A 23,959-nucleotide genomic window follows, 5' to 3' on the forward strand; every position below is an offset into this window, starting at 1 on the left:
ACGCGCCGCCGCAGGGAGAATGGACGCTGCTGGAAACCGGTTTGACCGGTTCGAACCGTTTTGACCGGTCTGAACCGGTTTGACCGGTCTGACCCGACCCAACCCGACCCGACCCAACCCGACCGTTGACCCGACCCGACCCGACCGTTGACCGTTGACTTCCTTTGACCAAAACTTAAAATGGATTTGATCGAGCATTAAACGACCGTTAATCTTTTCCGAGTATACCTATCCTGATAGTTTTCGACGTGCCGAATCCGTTTCCGCTGTCCGTTTCACAAAATTCGAACCCGAAGGCCTCCAAATCGACGGTCAAAATGGTTGACTTTGAGTTTGACCAAGAATTTGAATTTTCGGAAAGTCATACTTTATGTTTTTTGACGTCCTGATTCCGATTCCGCAATCCGTTTGGCCAAATTCAGACTCAAAATACCCCAAATTGATAGTCAAACCCTGAAAATGCTTATATACTTAAGAATTTTTGCTTTGAACAATTAAGTAAGATTTGGGGCTGATAAATTATTATTGTTTGAAGGTACAAGAGACTATCCGGATCGTTCGACAGCTCGACCCAACTCTTCTAGATCAGTTAAACCACGTGTGCCAGTATTCACCCGTAAGACCCGTAAATTTTATGATTTTAGAGATTTATTTATGTTACCCATAAGTAATATAGTGTTATTATAAAATAGGTTGAAAAACTATAGTAGAGCGTGGTGAAACCAGCAATCAGTAGATCTATTATTGAACCTATTATCGAGGTGTATTCCCTACTTATTACTGAACTGTTTTATTGGTTTTAATATGTAGTACACCGAATTCATTGGTTATTGTTTTATGGATGCACCAATTTAATGTGACAATTTATGGAGTATGGCTGCTATCTAATTTTTGTTTTGAAATGGTATATGATTACCATGTTTTTGGATTTATGGAATTTATGTCACGGTGCAATTGAGTTTTGGAATTGAATTACGATGGAATAGCTCTGATCAAGCTAAATGGGCCTAATCTGACTCTTGAGGGCCCCAAGATGTTTCATTAGGTCGGCTTTCCTTTGCTGTGTGCTTAGGGTAAGCTATATGGACTTATTGACTTGGGCTTAAGGATACAAGCTTCATAGCCTATCCTTAAGTCGGCTTTCTTTTTTCTATGTGCATAAAGTAAGCTATATGGAAAATAATTTTGGGAACTACTGATGGTGTACCAAAAAAGGGTTTAAACTATGATTTTCAAAAGTTAAACTCTTTTACGAAATTGTGAGATTTACTGGACTATGATTTGTACCTATTGTGATTTTATGGAAATGTTGGGACACACTGAGCCTAGCTCACCTTTCGAAAATGTTTTCCCCCTTACAGATACTGTTGGTTAGATACCTCGGTTCGAGCACTTGGAGGATCAACATATCTCTTGAAGTAAATCAGATTGTAATGTTTTTATTTTGCAAGTTGACTTTATTTTGGTGACATGGACCTTATTTTAAAATATCGGATTTTATAATGATGACTCGTTTGCTATTACTATTCGGTTTATTGTGATTTTGAATTTGAAGACATGTTTTAAATTAATTTATTACTTATTGGTACTATATTTACGAGTTGGATTTTGATAGTATAATTTGTTTATAATTTCATGTTATTTATAATGTGATTTTATATTGATGGAATAACGGTTTCGAAAAATGTCTTTAATAATCATAATGTGATCCACTAGACTTAGTCGAAACGCATAGGTCGGGTCTAGGGGGTTACATTTATTGGTATCAGAGCTTTTGGTTTTTAACCCTCGGACTGTGTATGAGTCCACATTGAAAATACAGTTTTGAAATATTTTACAAAACGAGTTACTAAGGCCATGTCACAAAGTTATTAAGATTTTAGCTATGTTTGAGACTCCAAGTGCTTATCTAACCTTAAGTTTATCTTCTGTAGTAATCTCGAGATCCACCAAAATGAGTGCTAGACGTGGTCGTCGAACTAGCTGTGGACGAGGTCGAGTGGCTAGATTTGCAGATCCAATTGATGAGATACGAGTAGATCCCCCACCTCCGATAGATGATCCTGCTCCTACGTCCCCAACGAATCTGCCTCCTACCGCTGGTATTGGCATGACTACACCGATTATAGGAGCGACCGATATTGAGTCAGAGTCTACCGGAGTTACTTTGGATGAGAATTTTGGTAGACAATTTCTGCAGTTAATACAGGGAGCAGTCAGAGCTACTGGTGTTGTATCTGAGGTTCCTATTTCACAGACGTTGATTGCCAATGGAGTTAGAACTTTTGGGGGACAGATTGGTGGAGCTCCTACTGAAGCTGAGGATTGGCTCCAGGATACAGAGAGACGCATGGATCAGTTGGGTTTGGACTCAACTAAGAGATATCTGGGTGCTGTAGCAATGTTAGATGGTAATGCCTACACTTGGTGGGAGTCAGTGACCAGTAGTGTTCTTACCGATCGTTTGACCTGGAATTTCTTTAAGGATCGCTTTCGTAGTCGTTTTCTGGGAGAGCGCTACTTAGCTCAGAGACGACAACAGTTTCAAGACTTGGTTCAGGGAGACATGACTGTTTCTAAGTATGAGATCGAGTTCTTGAAGTTGCTGAAGTATGGATTCAGTATGGTACCTACTGAGAGAGATCGATGTCGTAAATTTGCCCTTGGACTCAGATACGAGCTGCGTAGGCAAGTTGTAACCCATCAGGATGAAATATTTGATGTGCTGGTGGGCAGAGCCAAAGATGCTGAAGAGGTGGAGGTTTTAGCTTCTGGTAGAGAGCATGTTGATCAGGAACGATCTAAGAAATTTTCAGGCCCGATGGAGTCATCAGCACAGTCCGAGAAGAGGACTCGTACTTCAGCCCCTCAGAGAAGCAATACACGTTTCAGGCCTGCAGCATCCTCACCGTTAGTTGGCAGTCGAGGCGGTTCCTCGTCGTATTATAATGGGCCCCTTTGTGAGTATTGTGGTAAATAGCACTCAGGAGAGTGTCGTAAGAAGATGGGTTTTTGCTATCGGTGTGGATCAAGTGGTCATTATCGGAGGGATTGTCCTCAGCTAGCTTCGTTTGAGCAGACCGCTACCCAAACTCCTGTGCATTTGCAGACTACAGTACAGACCCCAATTAGAGATCGTAGTCAAGGAAAGACTCGAGGATCAGCGTCCAGGACAGACAGTAGAGCCCGACCTCAGCAAAATAGAGGGCCAACAGCTTCTGAGGCTAGACAACCAGCTTTGGTTTATGCAACTAGACATCGTGATGACAGAGATGAGCCTGAGGTTATTGCAGGTACATTTACTATTTATTCTACCCCATACTTTGCATTATTGGACAATGGCTCTACTCAGTCCTATGTATCGAGCTCGGTATCTCGAAACCTTCAGATTTCGATTGAGAACACTGAAAATACTGTTACAGTTACGAGTCCAGTAGGACAAGCGGTATTAGTGAATAAAGTATTTCGGCGTTGTCCTCTTGAGGTTCAGGGAGAAATTTTTCTCGCTAATCTTATGGAGCTTCCTTTAGAGGAGTTCGATCTAATTCTTGGGATGGATTGGTTGAATAAACACAAGGTAAATCTAGATTGCGAATACAAGCGGGCTACTCTGAAGACTTCAGATGGTCGGACTGTTGTGTTAATTGGTGAACGGCGTGGTTATCTCTCCAATATAGTTTCAGCGATGGAAATTGATCGTATGATCCTGAAGGGATATGAGTCCTTCATTGCTTGTATTTTGAACACCAAAGGTGCATTGTCCACGATCGAGGAGATTCGTACAGTTAGCGAGTTTCCTGATGTTTTTCCAGAGGAGTTGCCTGGGTTACCTCCTGATAGAGAGGTAGAGTTCGAGATTGAGACTTATACGGGATCTTCACCTATTTCTATGGAACCTTATCGTATAGCTCCAAAGGAACTTAAGGAGTTGAAAATCCAATTGCAAGAATTATTCGATTGAGGATTTATCCGACATAGTAATTCACCATGGGGAGCTCCAATTCTGTTCGTGAAAAAGAAGGATGGGTCGCTAAGATTATGTATTGACTATCGGAAATTGAACAAGATGACGGTCAAGAATAAATACCCACTACCCAGGATTGATGACTTATTTGATCAATTGTGAGGAGCTACTGTATTCTCTAAGATTGATCTTCGTTCGGGGTATTATCAATTGAAAGTTAAAGGATCTGATGTTGCAAAAACGACCATTCGCACTAGATATGGTCATTATGAATTTTTAGTGATGCCTTTTGGTTTGACGAACGCTCCTGCAGCTTTCATGGATTTGATGAATAGGGTGTTCCGACCATATTTGGATCAATTTGTGGTGGTCTTCATTGACGATATTCTGATCTATTCTCGTACTGAGGCAGAGCATGACGAGCATTTGAAGATCGTTCTGTGGACTTTGAGAGAGCATCGTTTATATGCCAAACTAAGAAAGTGTGAGTTTTGGCTTCAAGAAGTGTCGTTTCTAGGGTATATTATTTCTGCGCGAGGTGTTCAGGTCGATCCCAGCAAGATAAAGGCTATTATGAATTGGAAACGACCTAAGAACGTATCTGAGATCCACAGTTTCTTGGGCTTGGCTGGTTATTATCGACGTTTTGTTGAGGGCTTCTCGATCATTGCTTCTCCTTTGACAAAGTTGTTAAGGAAGAATGTGTCGTTTGACTGGGGCGAGGCACAACAGGAAAGCTTTGAGAAATTAAAGGCGGTTTTGACTCAAGCACCGGTGTTGATTCAACCAGAGTCCGGGAAGGATTTTACAGTGTATAGTGATGCGTCACATTCAGGACTTGGTTGTGTTTTAATGCAGGAAAGTAAGGTGGTGGCTTATGCATCCCGTCAGCTGTGACCGCATGAGTGTAACTATCCTACTCACGATTTGGAGTTGGCAGCAGTAATTTTTGCCTTGAAGATTTGGAGACACTATCTTTATGGAGAGAAGTGTTACATTTTCACGGATCATAGGAGCTTAAAGTATCTTCTGACCCAGAAGGAGCTTAATTTGAGACAACGTCGCTGGTTAGAGCTTCTAAAGGATTATGATTGCGTGATTGATTATCACCCTGGTAAAGCTAACATTGTAGCGGATGCTTTGAGTCGAAAGACGGTATCAGAGTTGAGGTCTTTAATGGCCAAGATGAATTTATATGACGATGGCACTTTGTTAGCAGAATTGCAAGTTAAGCCGACCTTGGTTGATGAGATCAAGGCTAAGCAGCCCCTTGATAGCTCATTGCTTTCCATTTTAGAGCAAGTAGAGCAAGGGACAAACTCAGATTACACCCTTGATCAGGATGAAGTTTTATACTTCAAAGGTCGGTATTGTGTGCCTAATGATGCTGAGTTGAGGCAGACTATCCTTACTGAGGCTCATAGTAGTCTATATGCTATGCACCCCGGTGGAGATAAGATGCATCGGAATTTGAGAGAGAGGTATCATTGGGTCGGCATGAAGAAGGACATTTCGAATTTTGTGGCTAGGTGTTTGACTTGTCAGCAAGTTAAGGCAGAACATCAACATCCATCAGGTTTGTTACAACCTATCAAGATTCCAGAATGGAAATGTGAGCGTATTACTATGGATTTTGTTACCGGCTTACCTATGACTCCTTCGAAAAAGGATTCAGTTTGGGTGATTGTTGACAGACTTACAAAGTTAGCTCACTTCATTCCTGTGCGGGTAAATTATACTTTGGACAAGCTGGCGAGATTGTATATTTAAGAGATTGTACGATTACATGGTGTTCCATTGTCTATTATTTCTGATCGAGATCCAAGATTTACTTCAAGATTTTGGAAGGCGCTACATACGGCTTTGGGAACAAGATTGGATTATAGTACATCCTTTCATCCACAAACTGATGGTCAATCTGAGAGAGTGATTCAGATTCTAGAGGATATGTTGCGGGGTTGCGTAATCGATTTTCATGGTAGTTGGGAGAACTTTTTGCCGTTGGCTGAATTTGCTTACAATAACAGTTATCAGACCAGCATTCGTATGTCACCCTATGAAGCACTCTATGGGCGTAAATGTCGCACTCCGATCTGTTGGACTGAGTTGCGTGATAGGAAAACGTTGGGACCTGAGTTAGTGCGAGAGACGGAGGACACAGTCAGATTAATCCGTGACCGTCTGAAAGAGGCATTTGATAGACAGAAATCTTATGCAGATCAAAGGAGGAAGGATATACAGTTTGAGGTTGGAGATCAGGTCTTTATGAAAGTTTCACCCTGGAAGAAAGTATTGAGATTTGAGTGTAAGGGTAAATTGAGTCCAAGATTTATTGGACCATTTCGTATCTTGAAGAGGGTAGGACCTGTTGCATATCAGCTTGAGTTACCTTTTGAGCTCAGTCGTATTCATGATGTCTTTCATGTATCAATGTTGAGGCGATATCATCCAGATCCAGATCACATCATTCAGGTTGAGGATGTAGACCTGAGACCTGATTTGTCATATGAGGAGGAGCCCATTCAGATCTTAGAGAGAAATGAACGAGTTCTTCGGAATAGGCGTATTCCAATGGTCAAGGTTCAGTGGAGTAATAGAGGCCCCTCAGAAGCTACTTTGGAGACATTGGAGTCAATGGAGGCTCAATTTCCTCATCTATTTTTCATAAGGTAAATTTCGAGGACGAAATTTATTGTAGAGGGGGAGAATTGTAACAACCCGATTTTCAAAATAATATTTTAATTGAAATTGGAGGGTTTAATTGTGAAAATTGGCGAAAATTGGGACTAAATTGAAAGATTTTAAAACTTGGAGCTTGTTTTAGAGTTAAAGAAAATTCAGGGACCAAGCCCTGAATTTACCCTTGGAGTGTCGGCAGGCATTTGTTATTTATGCATGATTTCTGTTTTTCAAAACAGAAATCAATTTCACAAATCTTTCCTCACGCACACAACTTCCAAACTCGATTCCGACGCCGTCCGAATTCTGATCATTGTTTTGAAACCACCGTTGTGTTCATCATCGAGCGAGGAACAAACCCTTCAAATTAATTGAAGCGAAACGCGGCCAAACGTCGGGAATTTACAGTCAAAGTATCGTCGTTTTTGTTAGCTCTATCGCCGGAAAAATCTTAAATTCACCACCGATCGTTGCTCCGTTTACGACACCTCCTGCACCATCATGTTCCTTGTGCCATTTCGAGTCCGCCGGTGTCAACCTTGTTCACCATCGACGGTGGCGCATTGGTGGAGCAGTCAAAGATTCGACCGAGTTGAAATCGAGCTCTCCGCCGTTCAAAAATTTGAACCGATCGTTGTAAGTATCTCGAAATTGCTCAAAATAATTTTTAGAATTTTTTTCGGGATTTTTAGGGCCCCGGAAAAGGCCTCACGCGCCACACGCGCCGCTGCAGGGAGAGTGGACGCTGCTGGAAACCGGTTTGACCGGTTTTCAACCAGTTTTGACCTGTTTGACTGGTTTCGACCGGTTTTGACCGGTTCGAACCGTTTTGACCGGTCTGAACCGGTTTGACCGGTTTGACCGGTCTGACCTGACCCAACCCTACCCGACCCGACCGTTGACCGTTGACTTCCTTTGACCAAAACTTAAAATGGCTTTGACCGAGCATTAAACGACCGTTAATCTTTTCCGAGTATACCTATCCTGATAGTTTTCGACGTGCCAAATCCGTTTCCGCTGTCCGTTTTGCCAAATTCAAAACCGAAGGCCTCCAAATCGACGGTCAAAGTGGTTGACTTTGACTTTGACCAAGAATTTGAATTTTCGAAAAGTCATACTTTATGTTTTTCGACGTCCTGATTCCGATTACGCAATCCGTTTGGCCAAATTCAGACTCAAATTAACCTAAATTGATAGTCAAACCCTCAAAATGCTTATATACTTAAGAATTTTTTCTTTGAACAATTAAGTAAGATTTGGGGCTGATAAATTATTATTGTTTGAAGGTACAAGAGACTATACGGATCGTTCGACAGCTCGACACAGCTCTTCTAGATCAGTTAAACCACGTGTGCCAGTATTCACCCGTAAGACCCGTAAATTTTATGATTTTAGAGATTTATTTATGTTACCCATAAGTAATATAGTGTTACTATAAAATAGGTTCGAAAACTATAGCAGAGCGTGGTGCACCGAATTCATTGGTTATTGTTTTATGGATGCACCAATTTAATGTGACAATTTATGGAGTATGGCTGCTATCTAATTTTTGTTTTGAAATGGTATATGATTACCATGTTTTTGGATTTATGGAATTTATGTCACGGTGCAATTGAGTTTTGGAATTGAATTACGATGGAATAGCTCTGATCAAGCTAAATGGGCCTAATGTGACTCTTGAGGGCCCCAAGATGTTTCATTAGGTCGGCTTTCCTTTGCTGTGTGCTTAGGGTAAGCTATATGGACTTATTGACTTGGGATTAAGGATACAAGCTTCATAGCCTATCCTTAAGTCGGCTTTCTTTTTGCTATGTGCATAAAGTAAGCTATATGGAAAATAATTTTTGGGAACTACTGATGGTGTACCAGAAAATGGTTTAAACTATGATTTTCAAAAGTTAAACTCTTTTACGAAATTGTGAGATTTACTAGACTATGATTTGTACCTATTGTGATTTTATGGAAATGTTGGGACACACTGAGCTTAGCTCACCTTTCGAAAATGTTTTCCCCCTTACAGATACTGTTGGTTAGATACCTCGGTTCGAGCACTTGGAGGATCAACATATCTCTTGAAGTAAATCAGATTGTAATGTTTTTATTTTGTAAGTTGACTTTATTTTGGTGACATGGACCTTATTTTAAAATATCGAATTTTATAATGATGACTCTTTTGCTATTACTGTTCGGTTTATTGTGATTTTGAATTTGAAGACATGTTTTAAATTAATTTATTACTTATTGGTACTATATTTACGAGTTGGATTTTGATAGTATAATTTGTTTATAATTTCATGTTATTTATAATGTGATTTTATATTGATGGAATAACGGTTTCGGAAAATGTCTTTAATAATCATAATGTGATCCACTAGACTTAGTCGAAACGCATAGGCCGGGTCTAGGGGGTTACAGTATTTTCTAAAAATAATCAAGGCTTTTATAATAAATTTATCCTATTAAATTAGAAAATAATTAAATAGATCTTTGAATAAAATATTGTTTTGATTGAATCTCATGTTAATTTAGACTCTATAAAATGAAAGTAAAATTTATTACTTTAATAATTATATAAAAAAAACAACCTAAATCAGTAACTCTCGATTATAAAAGAAAAAATTGATATCGTTAAAAAACCTCGATGTTAGAAATTGAGAATGAGTAGAGATTGTAAAATTAATACTTATTTTATTTTTATTAGACATCCCTAAATTATGTATCATATTTTGAATTGGTCCCCAAATTTTAAATGTTCTAATTTACTTCTCAAAATACTAATATCGTTTCAATTAAGCTCTTTTATCGATCTAGTCATCAACTTGAACATTAACTGAACATATATAAAAACACGTGGATCTTCTTGACCATAGAAGGCTTGCAAAAAGGAAAATGATGCAATTATGGGCTTTTATCTTATAGATATTATGATTTCTCCATTAAATTTCATAAACAAAATTAATAGAATAAGTAACAATAATAAAAATTTTAAATGCATTTATAGATTTAATAAAATTTACTATACACAAATATTATTAGGTCAGATCAAATTTGAATATGAGATTTAATAAAAAAAATTATATTTATTTAGTTGTTCATGTTCAGTTAAAATTAAACGAACAAACATGAACATATTTTTGTTCGTGTTCGTTTAGCTCATTTACAAACTTATTTATTTCTAATAAAATAAAATTTGAACTCCCTCAAATATGCATGATTGTTGCATCTAATATGCATCTTAAACTGAAATTGATGATGATTGGTATTGTTTTATTAAATTGTTGACTAGTATTGTTATTGATTTCAATATTAAACTGAAGGGAATTAGAAAAAAAACATGAGGCTAGAGGTTTTGGATTATTGAATTTGTGATAATTTAATTATCTTTCAACAACCTGAATAATCTTGAAATCAAAATTTTGGGTTTGAAGTATATATATATATATGTATGTATATATATATATATATTAGGATCCATTTACAACAACAACAACAACAACAAAACCCAATTCCCATATGTATGGGGTAAGGGGGAGGTAGGGTAGTAGGCTACCCCCAACGCCAGGTTGAGAGTAACTTCCGTGGAAGACCTCCGGCAGTCAGAAAATTAAAAATTTAGATAAAATGCAATGCATGTATAAATAAATACATAAATACATAGCTAAACAGTATTCATATGCAGTCATTAAAATCATATGTGCGTCTGTAACGGGAATTAATCCCTGCATAATAATCCCTGCGAAAGAATCTCTGCATATAGACATAAACATAAGATAAGATCCGGCTAAATTTAAAAGAGGAAACATGAAGAGAATGACACACAGAAGGCAACGTTAGCAAGCCCAGTTCTAATCCTTCATAAATACCAATAACAGAAACGTATAAAAAGTATAAGTCATGGAAAATACTACAAAGACATTAAAAGAAGACAGAGATGATACACCCTATAGATGTGACCCACACTACTCGACTACCCTAGTCTTTAGCCTCTATATTTTCCTATCAGAGGTCATGTCTTCGGTAAGGGCTAAATCCCTCAAATCAGATCTCAAGCAGTCTTCCCACTTTCGCCTTGGTCGTCATTTCCTTCTGGCACCGTCGACTGTAATCGACTCTACCCTCCTTACCGCATCCGACGGTAGTCGCCTAAGGACATGCCCAAACCACCGTAGTCTTCCCTCCCTCAATTTTTCAGAAACAGACACCACCCCCAAGGACATCCTAATAGCAGAGTTTGTCGTCATATCCCTCAGAGTCTTACCACATGTCCATCGAAGCATTCTCATTTCTGCGGCCTCAATCCTCCTTACGTGATCCTTCTTGGTTGCCCAACATTCTGATCCATACAACAGCGCTGGTCTTATTGCCATTCTATAAAATTTTCCCTTAAGTTTTAGAGGGACCTTCTTGTCACACAGAACTCCAGTAGCGGCCCTCCACTTTAGCCATCCCGCCTTTATACGGTGTGTAACGTCATCATCTACACCCCCATCTTTATGTATCATAGACCCTAGGTACTTGAAACAATCCTTTGAGGGGAGAACATGTCCTTCTATGCATACTTCTACATCTTCATCGTTTTGGTTCCCATTGAAGTTTGAACATAAATACTCTGTCTTTTCAATATTGATCCTTAAACCTTTTTCTTCCAAAGCAGTCTTCCAGGTAGCCAGTCTACTATTCAACGCAGATTTTGTTTCAGCAACTAAGACAATGTCGTCAGCGAAAAGCATACACCATGGTACACCGTCTGGTGTCGCACAATAGATGTCGTCCATGATCAAGGCGAAGATGTAAGGGCTAAGAGCCGACCCCTGGTGGAGTCCGATTTCCACCGGGAATGCCTCGGTGTCGCCAACTGTAGTCCTGACGTAAGTAGTAGATCTACAGTACATATCACGAATCGCCCGGATATAAGCAGTTGGGATCCGTCTCGTTTCAAAAGTCTTCCAGATCGTATCGCGGGGAACACTATCATAAGCCTTCTCAAGGTCAATGAACGCCATGTGAAGATCTCTAGACTTTTCCCTATATTTCTCCATAAGCCGTCGAAGTAGATGAATCGCCTCCGTGGTAGACCTGCCTGGCATAAAGCCAAATTGGTTTTCCGAAACCCTAGTAACTTGTCTCAACCTAGCCTCTATCACCCTTTCCCATAGCTTCATGGTATGGCTGAGGAGTTTAATACCTCTGTAGTTACCACAACGATGGGGATCTCCTTTATTTTTATAGATTGGTATCACCGTAGACTCTCTCCACTCCTCTGGCATCTTGGCAGTCTCTAGAATAATATTAAAGATGTTGGTCAACCACTTAACTCCCTCTTCTCCTAGGGCCAACCACACAGTGATAGGAATTTGATCAGGACCGACAGCTTTGTCCCTTCCCATCTTTCTAAGAGCCATTTTGACTTCCTCAAACCCAATCCTACTTGTAGGGCAGTCATTGGCCGTATTAGGATCTATTTATATATCATAAAACATTTTTAGTTAAATATTGATTTAGGACTATAGGATGAGTAGAGATAGTTGAATGAGATTAATTCTTTATTTTTTATTGAATATCTTCTCATTTTCTATTGTTAATCTTAGTCTTCTTTTTTCACTCATTTAACAATACTAAATATGTGAAAAATAACAAATATTACATTGTGTAATTGAACCTTATATATATAGACAAGCAATTTAACCTCGAACAATTCATTTGGGGAAAAGGAGTTCCTATGTCAATGAAAATCGCTAGTCAACAAACAATCAACGTATGAAGATGAAGTATCAAGCTTACATGGCATTGCATGCTGACATGACAACCAACGACGATGACTGGCGATGAAAAATGTGGTGGGCGACGACGACAATGAGTGGCGAGTAGAGACGTTAACTTTGACTGAATTTAGGGGTCAATTCATCTTTTATATAGATTTTAAGTGTTAGATTACTATTTTATGTAAAATTTAAGGTCAAATTAATATTTTGTCTAAATTCAGAGGTCAAATTAAAATTTAACCATTTTTACTAACAAGGACCAAAAATAAAAGTGACCAAAACCAAAAACTTTTTAAACTTGTGACAAAAACTAAACGGATCAAAAAAAAAACGTAAGATGTCATTAATATAATTTACCCTTAATAAAATTCTTAATAATATTTGATATTACAACGGTTTATGGAATAACAAGTTATATAAATAGATAACTTCGAGTCAGGGTGAGAGTGTATTTCATGCAAAATATCACTGATCCGATCCGACCCTATATAAATTGTTAATTAATTTATTTATATTTATAACATATTTAAAGTTTTAGAGTTTTATTTTTATTTTTATAATGTTAAAATATGTTCTTTAATAGTAAAAATGTAGCAAATTATTATAAAATAGATTATTTTAATCATTTAAAATATAATAAATGATTACATATATATTATTATTAAATATATTATTTTAATTATTTTAAAATACTAATATTTTGTATATAGTCAATATTGTGCAAACCCTATCTATGATAAGCTAATGGGTTTTAAAAGGGCTCAACCTGGCCCATCAAAGTAGTGTAACCAATGATCAGTTTTCATTGTAGTTTTTTTGTTACAGAAAAATGTTTGATGTTACCTGTTATAAGTTTTTTCTGTCTTCGTTTTCTTTCATATTAGTTCTCATCTTCTTTCCCCCAAACAAAATCATCTATTGAAAAACACAAAGGAAATAGAGAAGATAAAGAGGGAAGATGCAAGGGCTGATCAAAACTAGAATCGAATTACCAGATATGTTGGTGTTGGAGATTCTCTCAAAGCTTCCTGTTAAATCCTTAATCCGTTTCAGGTGCGTTTGTAAGCCATGGTCTTCATCTTTTGAAACCCCTCATTTCATTACCAAACATCATCAGAACAATCTCAAAAACAATAACCTTAATCTCCTCCTCAAACGTTGTCATGGTGACACCCGTGATGACATCCATTATTTCTCTCAACTTTCGACTGAGAAAGATCAAAACTTTAGACTAAAAAACAATATTCACTTACCCTTTTTCGATAATTTTGTGCATGCACCTTTAATTCAAGGCCCTTGTAATGGAATATTGTGTTTAGCAGAGCGAGTAGTTGGACATAATTTTGCCCTTTGGAACCCATCTACCAGAGAGTTTAAAATCCTTCCTAAATCCACAGTCCAACGCCCTCCTGGACTACTAGAATTCTCTAGTTTTTATTGCCTTGGTTTTGGGTATGATTCTCACACCGATGACTTCAAAGTTTTAAGATTTGTTACTTATTACTTTGAAGAGAATCTAGATGAAGGGTTGATGGCAGATTGGACCAGACAAGTTGAGTTATATTCGCTTAAAAGCGATTCATGGAAGGAAATTTCTTTTACTGGGGTTTATGCTTTTGCTTCTACTTTGTTTAATAATTATGTCAATGGGTTTATTTATTGGAAAGGAGTTGGAGTTGATCACCATATTCTTTCGTTTGATATGGTTAATGAAAAGTTTTCAACTTCACCAATGCCTGAATTTGGTGGGACTTTAGAACAATATTATTTGGAACTTTTAAACTTCAATGAATTGCTTGGTGTTATTTTTTACCCAAGGGAAGGAACTGATAAGTCTTTTGATTTATGGGTTATGAACGGGTCATGGACTAAACAATTCAGTGTTGAATCTGTTCTCAGAGTTGAGAGGCCTTTAGAGTTTTGGAAAAATGGCGAGTTATTTCTCGAGAACTCGGATCAAGAACTAGTTTTATTTGATCCCTCCATACAAGAGCTTAGAAATCTTGGTATTCACGCTTATCAGGAAACAATGCACATTACTGCTTATGTTGAGAGCTTGGTTCCATTGAATGGAAGATCAGAACATGAGGAATGTATAATACGACAGCCAGCCGGAGGTGAATCAAATTGATGTTGAACACTAAGGCGGATAGGGAGCTACAACAAAAGAGGTAAGATTTAATGGGATTTGGTCTCTTCCTATGCACTTTATGTCAACTATATTGTCTAGTGATGTTCTCAAATATTGTTGTTATTGTTTGAATTGTATATAGATACCCTAGTTATTGACTTGTTTAGGTTTCTGTTTGCTTTTGGTTTGTTTTAGTGGATGCACGAAATTACGTCTTACAGATTTTCTTAGTTGTTAACTCTGATATGCAGTTCTATTGACTTGCATATCATGATTCCAGGTGCTTATATATGCCATACACAGAGTAATTTTTGTACTTGAATTTTCTTATGAGAGCTCAACGTCCCCAATAGTTGAATGTAATTTGAAGTTGAACATATGAACCATTGTTATTATTATATGTACTTTAGATCCAATAAAACAGTGTAAATGGTTTGGTCTTGTTTTGTGTGAAGCCATTGTTAAGGGTATTTGCAGGGGTAAATGGGTTAACACTACTTTCTTGAAAGTGTTTCCTTTGTGAAATATTTCTGGAAATTGTTGTCTTTTTTTTCTGCATATATATATATATATGATAATTCACATGAGCTTTTGTGTGTGCTTATAAAGAGTTAGCTTGGTTTTGCATGTTTGTTTTTCCAGACATTTTTTTTATAGAAAGTAGGCCTCATTAAAACCTCCTTCAAGCCCTGCCATGTTATGAAGGTAACATGACGGAACAAAGAAGAAGGACAAGAGTGCCAAGAAACTTTTATTCACAAGAGCCTAAGTACAAAGACTGAACAAACTCCTAAACTTTCAACTGATGAACATAAGACTTAAAACAAACCACCTAACAAACAAGAAAATCAATTTCCTACTAATCATCACGATCATATAACCCAAAAATCACCATATCCCATCTTTAGCTAGTTTGTCAGCTTCCCAGTTTGCCGCCCTCAAAATATGCCTAAATATAATATCTTTTCCGGTCAAACTCGAAACTATATCCTTCACCAAGGATAGATGCATAGGGGGGCTTAAACCCGGATTCTGGATCCACTTTAGAGCGTTAGATGAGTCTGATTCCATGATAAATCTCTGATTTGGGACAAAATCCAACTCCTTCATAAGACAAATCCCTCTTTTAATTGCCAACAACTCTGCCAAGATAGGAGGACCACCCCCTACTGATTCAGAGAACCACTATAACAATAGTCCACTGCTATCCCAAACCAGACCACCAATACCTCCTTTTTCCCACCCCAAAACCATCGCTCCATCAACATTTAACTTTAAAAACCCATCCGGTTGAGGAACCCAGTAAGCTGATTGATAGCAACCCTTTCCTGATCTGCCTGCCAAATCTGCAAGTTTCAAATCACCTACAAGAGAATCTAAAGGAATGCCCACATCCTTGAAACGAGCACTAAACCAGGAAGCCACTCTAAATCTAACAATGAAGGATAATCTGACCAAATCCAACTTTCCTTTCTGAAAGATAATCTCATTTCTACATTTCCAAACCGACCACATCACTGCCCTAGGAATGAATTTCCAAATCAAAGAGTTAGTCATAAAATCGTCCCACAAAATTATAAAGTCCATGGTACACTTTGGAATCACCAACGACACATTCCACATTTCATGAAGGAAGACCACAGACCCCACTCAACCCTACAATGCAGAAATAAATGGGAAACTGATTCCACCTCCCGACCACACAAAACACAAAGCTGATCAACAATCTCTGCAACACCTCTCTTAGCTAACTCCTCTTTAACCGGTACTCTTTGCTGCACTAATTACCAAACAAACATTTCCACCATTGGGGGAGCTAAACCTGTCCAAATACTCTTTTCCCAATTCACATGATTCTGCTCAAAATGACCTTAGTCAAAGAAAGAGTTTATACAAGATTTTGCTGTGAAAGTTCCTTCCCCGTTCCCTAACCAAATCCAACAATCATCTTCAGTAGGAAAAAGGGAGGTATTATTCAACATAGTGATCAACTGCAGCCACTGTTCTATTTCCCAATCAGCCAAGTTCCTTCTTATTTGGATGTCCCACACCCAACCCGAGGCATTCTTCACCATAAACTCCATCACTTTGCCCGCTCTATTATTTGATAAAACATAAAGTCTAGGAAACAAAGTTTTCAAGGGAACATCACCCAACCATACATCATTCCAAAACTCCACAGCTTCCCCATTTCCAGCCTTCAAATGCATATTCCTTCTAAGACAATCTCCAAAATCATCACTGTTGAAGAAGTTTTTCACCACACCTTTCCAAATCCACGATGCACGAGCTGACCACGAATTCCCCAAAATAATGGAATTCGGATCCAGATTGTAAACAGCAAAAACTACTCTCTTCCACCAAGACTTTTTTTCAGAAGTAAACTTCCATACCCATTTCCCTAGTAAGGCTCGATTCATTAGTGCTAGATTAGGGACCCCTAGACCCCCCAATTTCTTTGGTTTAGTAACCGACTTCCAGTTGACCCAATGAATTTTTTCCTTGTCCATCGAACCCCCCACAGAAAAGAAGTCATGATAGAGTTAAGTTTAAGTAGCACAGCAGTTGGAATTCTGAACATAGACAGAAAATAGATCGGTAAAGAACAAAGCACCGATTTGACCAATACCACCCTTCCCGCTATCGACAACGATTTGGCTATCCAACCACTCAATTTAGCATGAAATCTCGCCACTATAGGATCCCACATAGCAGCCGAATTCCTCTTGTACCCCAAAGGCAGTCCTAAATATTCCGATAGAAGATATCCTACCGAACAGCCAATAACTTCTGCCCAAGTAGCTAATTCCCCATCTTCAACATTTACTCCAAAAATCCTGCTTTTGTGTGTGATGATTTTCATTCTTGACCTCAGTTATTTATTTTAGAGGTAAATGGATTGCAGTCTTGCAGAGGTCTTGTTTTAGGTTGTTCATGCTTGGATGTGAGTGTTGAATATGAGTATTTTGATAGTTTTTTCATGTCGTTGGAAGGTCCTTAGAGGATCATATTCTCGTACCTATATCTCGAAATGTACGAACACGTGATAAGGGATACCTGAAGAATCGAATAGCCCATACAGGATACCTGTTGAGATTTTGGACGGATTGGTGCTCATTGGTTTGATAGTTTTGCTGAAATACTAGCCATGAAATTCGCTTCGGATACCAACATTACTACATACAAATTAAAAGTAGCAATTCAGCTCATCTTCATCAATTTACAATTTACATTAAACGATCAGGACAGAGCAATTATAATCGAATTGATTAAATGCAGCTTAATCCGAGCACCGAATTCGGAATGCATTTTTCGATACCAGAATCCTACGGATCAAGGCCTAATAGTTTTTGCCTACAAACATCCTGTATTAGTGCATTAGGAAATTTTGTGCATCCGATATTAAGTTGGTTACCTTTTAAACTACATTAAAGTGATGTTCAAAGACTATCGGTCGCTGATGAAAAATGTCAATTGAATGGTGAGACAGCCTTGTTGAATTTTGGCGATGTGGTCTTGATGGGAGCCCAAATATCGGCACCGTTGCTACGAGCAACTCCGGCGGTATACGATATTGGAACGAGGCATATTCCTTGGCTCCTCAGGCTATAATGCTCTACATCCTGGAAGAGAAACCGATTTAAAATCAGACCATAATTTTCCAATGATGGCTCCCTAAATTCATGGTTCTATTGTGTTTCAACATAAATGTGACAAATGGTTGAGCATGAGAAGTAAATAGGGCTTTATGTTTACATATCCTAATTTATTTTTGTACCTGGTTCGGTTTAATGCTCGCTTGCATGTTATTTATTGGCCCGGTTTGAAGATACGGAGCACTCAAAACCTGACCAAGGTCATAGCCATTAATAATGTTACAACGATAATTAAAATCATAACGGCAACTGGTAAATCATAAGTCATTAATAGGCTGTATATGATCACTGAATTTTCAATTGCTGATCTTTAGAAGCATGCATTTAAAAATTGCAACTAACACCAACTAATACGCATGCTACGATAATTTAGGTAAACGGACAAGAAAAACCAACCTTAACTTGTTCGTGAAGAAACCGTATGTATTCCATTGCTTCAAGAGAACAGATGCTGTATCTGTCTGCAATGAACCAAATAGAGCTTCAAAATCATAGAAAAATCAGATTAAGCACTAATACAGGATGTTTGTAGGTAAAAACTCCAGTGGATGCCCAAAATTCATTTTGCCACACTAATGATGTCCATAATAATGGATGCATAAAATATCAATGTACCTTTCCGTATGGCGAAACAAGCTGCTGCAGAGTCACAATTCGTTCCCCGACCTTATCTTTCTTATCCTATTGCAAAAAAGGAGTAAATTAGGATTCTATTAGCTACAAACAAACCATATCCAACTTAGTAATTAGTATGCAGAAAGAAGAAATGAAGAGATGAAATTCTGCATTGCTAGAAACCAATTTGACATTGCAGATAAAATAATAATAGCAGAAGACGCAATCGTGACCATATTCGAGAATATAACCCCTAAAATAAGTCGAGAATGTAGTTTATGCCATGCGGATATAAATTAGGCATCTTCCTTAGAAAAAAGGAGAGGGATTCCTTTAGTATAACTATGAAATGACTATAGAAGAATATATATTCCTAAGAGGAGACATAAATTTGAGTAAAAAAGGCTAAATACTTTGGTGTGGGTCGATAAGTTGGACTTCTGTCGTTTTGATGCCAAAGAAGTGAAACTGGTATGATCAACAGAGCAAGGGCTCCTTTTGTTTTCCATCATCGTTCCGATCTCTATCCAGTTTTCACTGGTTATAAAAAAGTAAAAAAAAAACAGTATCACACACTGAAATAGCACCATGAACAGAAACTCATCTGACTTCATTCATCAAGCTGAACAGTCATGAAAAGGGTATCAAAGATATCAAATGCAGATTATCGAAGAACATTCATCTTACTAATATAAGACCATCTAATCAAGAATTGAAAGCTTTGAAATCATCAGCATCTAACTAATGTGACATGAAATCATCCATGTAAGCAAGATTATATAAACGATTCAAACTCGTTTACATATTTTCCCTCAATTCTCAGCTCGTTCAAGATTCAATGCAAGAGCAAAACTAAAGCACTCAAAACCAATGACCCTTGGAATATATAAAATTCGCCGGAAAAATCGAATACCGTCTCGGAAACTCGCACACGAGCCGAAGTAGGTGAGAGCAAAATGGAAAATTGATACTTTAGTTGAGCATTATAATTTAGTCAGAATCCATGGAAGAACATAACCAACTTGAAGCATAAAAATCAACTTAATCTCATTCTCAGTTCACACCTCTAGCATTATTTGAATATGATAAACTGGGAGGAAAATCCATTCTTTGGTCAGCGGATAATCATCCATTAATTTAATCACAACAGCATAATTTAAAACAATACCTCCCTAATTATTATTTAACTGTAGGTTTACAAACAGACAATAGTTGCATGAATCAATGGAAAAACAAACATATAAAACTGAAAGGAAAAAAAAACAATACAAATATGCAAATTAAATCATTCTTGGAGTAAGTCAAAACCAGTGACATGATTCCATTAATCAAACGGTGGAAAAAGCATGATCATTAGTGATTATCCAAAGAATGATCTTTAGTGGGACCAGTTTTTGAAAAGAAAAAGAAAGAAACCATATCCATGTATGAACCATAAATACACCTAATCTGAAGTTCAATTAATAAGAACAACTTAACAATACCAACGAAATATCATTTTACTCAACAGAACTATGATTAAACAAATATTTTTCAAGATAACATTGAGGCATACAATAATACAAAACAATAGCATGCTTACACTCACAAGCAGCCAACTCCAGTTTCATTCAAAACAGAGTAGCATTTCCAAAAAAAAAAAAATCTGCTTTAAAGCAAAAGAAGTAAGGATTTCAGCAACCCACCAAGAACATAAAGTTTGCATTGGCCAAAGAGCTGAAACTCGGTCTTTGTACTGCAAGTTGAAATTTCTAAGGACCCAAATTCAACAAAAGGAAATTTGTAGTTGATAGATTTTATTGACGGAAAGACCCCAAATTCCAGAAGTCAGTTTCATTCTAATCTTCTTCAAGAAAATATTGAACACAGCAAACTTTCCCGCCAAAAAATAAACAAGTTAAAAACTTTAAGAATAACCCAAAATCTGCAAAAACTTTAAACCCCAACACTGGTAAAGGCTCAAAGAAGCTGAGAAAGAGTGTGTATGGAAAAGAGAAGTGGGAGAATTGGGTTGGTTTGTTAAAGAGTTGTTTACTTTTTATAGGGTTTTTGAGGAGACTATGGAAGGAAATTTATGGAAAATGAAAATATATATGAAAAAATTGTTAATTTGACAGCTCATATCCAACCATGCAAAGTGACATAGATAAGAGTAGTTGATTTAACTTTAGATTTATTGTCCATCTTTAATTTGATTTTAATTTTTGTTTCTAAGCATGGTTGAAAGTGAGTAAGTGACTAGTGAAATCTCTCTGCTTCTGCTTTTCCATTTTTCTTCAAAGTTTCTTTCAAACCTTAGCTGGCTTCGCTTACTGTTTAATTTAACCACTTAATCTCAATAATTGAAGATTAAAAACATTATTAATAATATAAGTAGATAAAGAAAATTAAAACGATTTATTTTAATCTTCAGTTAAATAATTTAATTGCCGGTGAATAGTTTAAATATTTTCTATTTCTTTAATTCATCGTTAGTTTATTTTTTTTTATCAAATTTGAATTATGTACTCCTCAATCATTATAAAATAAATGTTTAACTTTAATTTTCTTTTGAAAATTAATTTTTCTCATTTTTAATTTTGTTTCTTAATTTTATATTTTTTTTTCAATTTAATCTTATATATGCAACCCTATGTAAATTTGTTATTTACATCAATTTCTTGAATTCATCGTAATTCAATAAATATTTTATCCTTTAGAAAAATTATTCTTTTAAAAATAATATTATAAATTCGCGAACCAATTTACCTCAGTGGTTAAAGGAATTTTTAATGTTTCTAAAGATCATGAGTTCGAGCATCAGCAACTACAAGGGTGATTGAATGGTCATTGTCAAATGATTGAGAATATTTAAAACAAATACTACTTTGTAATCACTTTTAGCTTAATAAAAAATAATAATATTTTTATAAATATATTAAATAATTTTATATGATAATTTATTTATTAAATGATATTATAAATCTTACTATATATATATGTATGTATGTATGTATGTATGTATACATGATAAGAGAGAATTATTGTTTAAATTGAAACCAACAAGTATCATAATATCATAAATAATTATATTTAATTTTGAATAAAAATTAAATAAATTTATTTAATTTTACTTGATTTAAATTTTACAAACTTAATATTAAATTTTTCCAACTTGATCGAATAATCATCTTACTTATGATGATTGATTTTAGAAGATATATAGAGAAAGATTCATATTTGATAAATTGAGTCTCTCGACTATTAAAAATTATAAAATAGTCCTTCGACTATAAGACGTCGCTTTGTTATGTCTCTCGACTATTAAAAGTTACAAAATGGTCACCCTTCTATTCATATGTTCCAAACCCGTCCCTTTTTGTTAAAACATTGACAACAATCTGAGTTAAATGCGAACCTACTGACTAAGATATGTTGAAAATATAATATCAAAATCTTAAACGACTATCGTATCTCAGTCAACAAGTTAACGTGCAGTTCATATGACCTCAATTTTTTTTACTAAAAAAAGGATGAATTTTGAATATATGAATGTTAGGTTATCATTTTATAACTTTTAATAGTTAAGGGACTAAAAATAACATTATATAATCATAATATCATTTTATAACTTTTAACAGTTAGGAGACTAAAAAAAGTAACATCCTATAGTCGGATGACCATTTGTATACTTTACCCTATTTTTGAATGATATGGTATATAATTATATATTTAGTAATTTGAATATTGTTACCATTGTTTTTAGATGCATTATAGGTGTTGTGTTTGTAATGAGAGGGTATGGATATCTTTGTCAGAGCAGTTTCAAAACCCAGGTTGGCGGTTTTTCTAGGAAGTGGGCCCCCGTCCTTTGTCCGAAACCACCTTCCTCCCATGCTTCTCTTTTTCCCTACAACTCGCTTTACTCTCAACTCTTTTTCTACTGTGTGGACTGACTCTCCACACGTGATAGGCGCATATAAGAGTGTGGCGTTCAAAACCCATCATGAGAAAAGTGGAGAGAGGTGGGTGTCAGTTTGACCGTGCGCTAAAAAGTCTACGAAGATTTAGTCTTAAAGATGGAGGGGTAAAGGTGGGACCCACATGATTTCGATTTTTGTCTCTCTCTATAAATAGGTTTATATTATAAAGTATATTTTTATATAAATATATAAAGTATTTTCTTTTATCAAAAGAAATACTTAAAATTATTATTATTTTGATTAAAATGGATATATTTAAAAAAAATGTACACAATTAGTTTCTAAATTAAAATGGATATATGGTGTTATTTTATTTAGTCTCTGACTATTTCAAGTTACAAAATGGTCCCTCAACTATAGAGTGTTATTTTGTTGAGTTCATCGACTATTAGAAGTTACAAAATGATCTCATGTCTATTCATATGTTCCAAACTCATCATTTTTTGTTAAAAGTTTGATGATAATCTGAACTGGGTGTTAATATGTTGACTGAGATATGATAGTCGTTTGAGATTTTAGAATTAGCTTTTATTATATCATTGTCAGTCGTTTAACTTAGATTACTTTTAATTTTTAATAGAAAAAGATGAGTTTGAAATATATTAATAGTTGGGTGATCATTTTATAACTTTTAATATTTGAATGACTCAATAAAACAACATCCCATAGTCAAAGAATCATTTCATAATTTTTAATAATATGAGACTCAATAATACAATGTTATAGTCGAGAATCATTTATATACTTTATTCAATTTGATTTAGGATAAGCTATGGGTTTAGAGAAGAAGTAGGGGGCTCGGTCTGGCCCGTCAGTGTAATCCAAGAACATTTAATTGTTAATCTTTGCACATTGTCGTTGCCCCTTCTCGTCATGCAAAATAGAAAATAAGAAAAATTCTCGTTAATCACTTTCATTGGATTTGTTAGTTCCCCAAATACAATCATCGATAAACACAGATAGAGAGAATGCAAGGGCATTGCAGAACTAGAATCGAGGTACCAGAAATGATGGTTTTGGACATTCTCTCAAATCTTCCTTTTAAATCCTTGATGCGTTTCAGGTGCGTCTGCAAGCCTTGGTCTTCATCTTTTTGAACCCATCATTTCATTTCGAAACATACCAAAACAACCTCAGAAAAAATAACCTTAATCTCCTCCTCAAACGTTGTCAGTTCCAAACCCAAGTCA

The 23,959-nt window shown here is 36.3% G+C and overlaps 1 protein-coding gene and 1 pseudogene across 1 annotated transcript; one reads left to right on the plus strand and one right to left on the minus strand.

Annotated features, from left to right (window-relative positions):
- The first annotated feature begins 13,348 nt into the window (after window positions 1-13,348).
- Window positions 13,349-14,848, plus strand: LOC120168889 (F-box protein At3g07870-like). The gene is made up of 2 exons (XM_039177158.1): window positions 13,349-14,576; window positions 14,817-14,848. Exon 1 carries the CDS (start codon window positions 13,364-13,366, stop codon window positions 14,534-14,536), a length of 1,173 nt encoding a protein of 390 aa, XP_039033089.1. The 5' UTR covers window positions 13,349-13,363; the 3' UTR covers window positions 14,537-14,576; window positions 14,817-14,848.
- Window positions 14,849-18,005: 3,157 nt separating this feature from the next.
- On the minus strand, window positions 18,006-20,812 carry LOC120168894 (annotated as a pseudogene).
- Between the last annotated feature and the right edge of the window lie 3,147 nt (window positions 20,813-23,959).

The sequence above is a fragment of the Hibiscus syriacus genome, unplaced genomic scaffold (genome assembly GCF_006381635.1).
Source record: "Hibiscus syriacus cultivar Baekdansim isolate YM2019G1 unplaced genomic scaffold, ASM638163v2 tig00111741_pilon, whole genome shotgun sequence".
NCBI classification, from domain to species: domain Eukaryota; kingdom Viridiplantae; phylum Streptophyta; class Magnoliopsida; order Malvales; family Malvaceae; genus Hibiscus; species Hibiscus syriacus.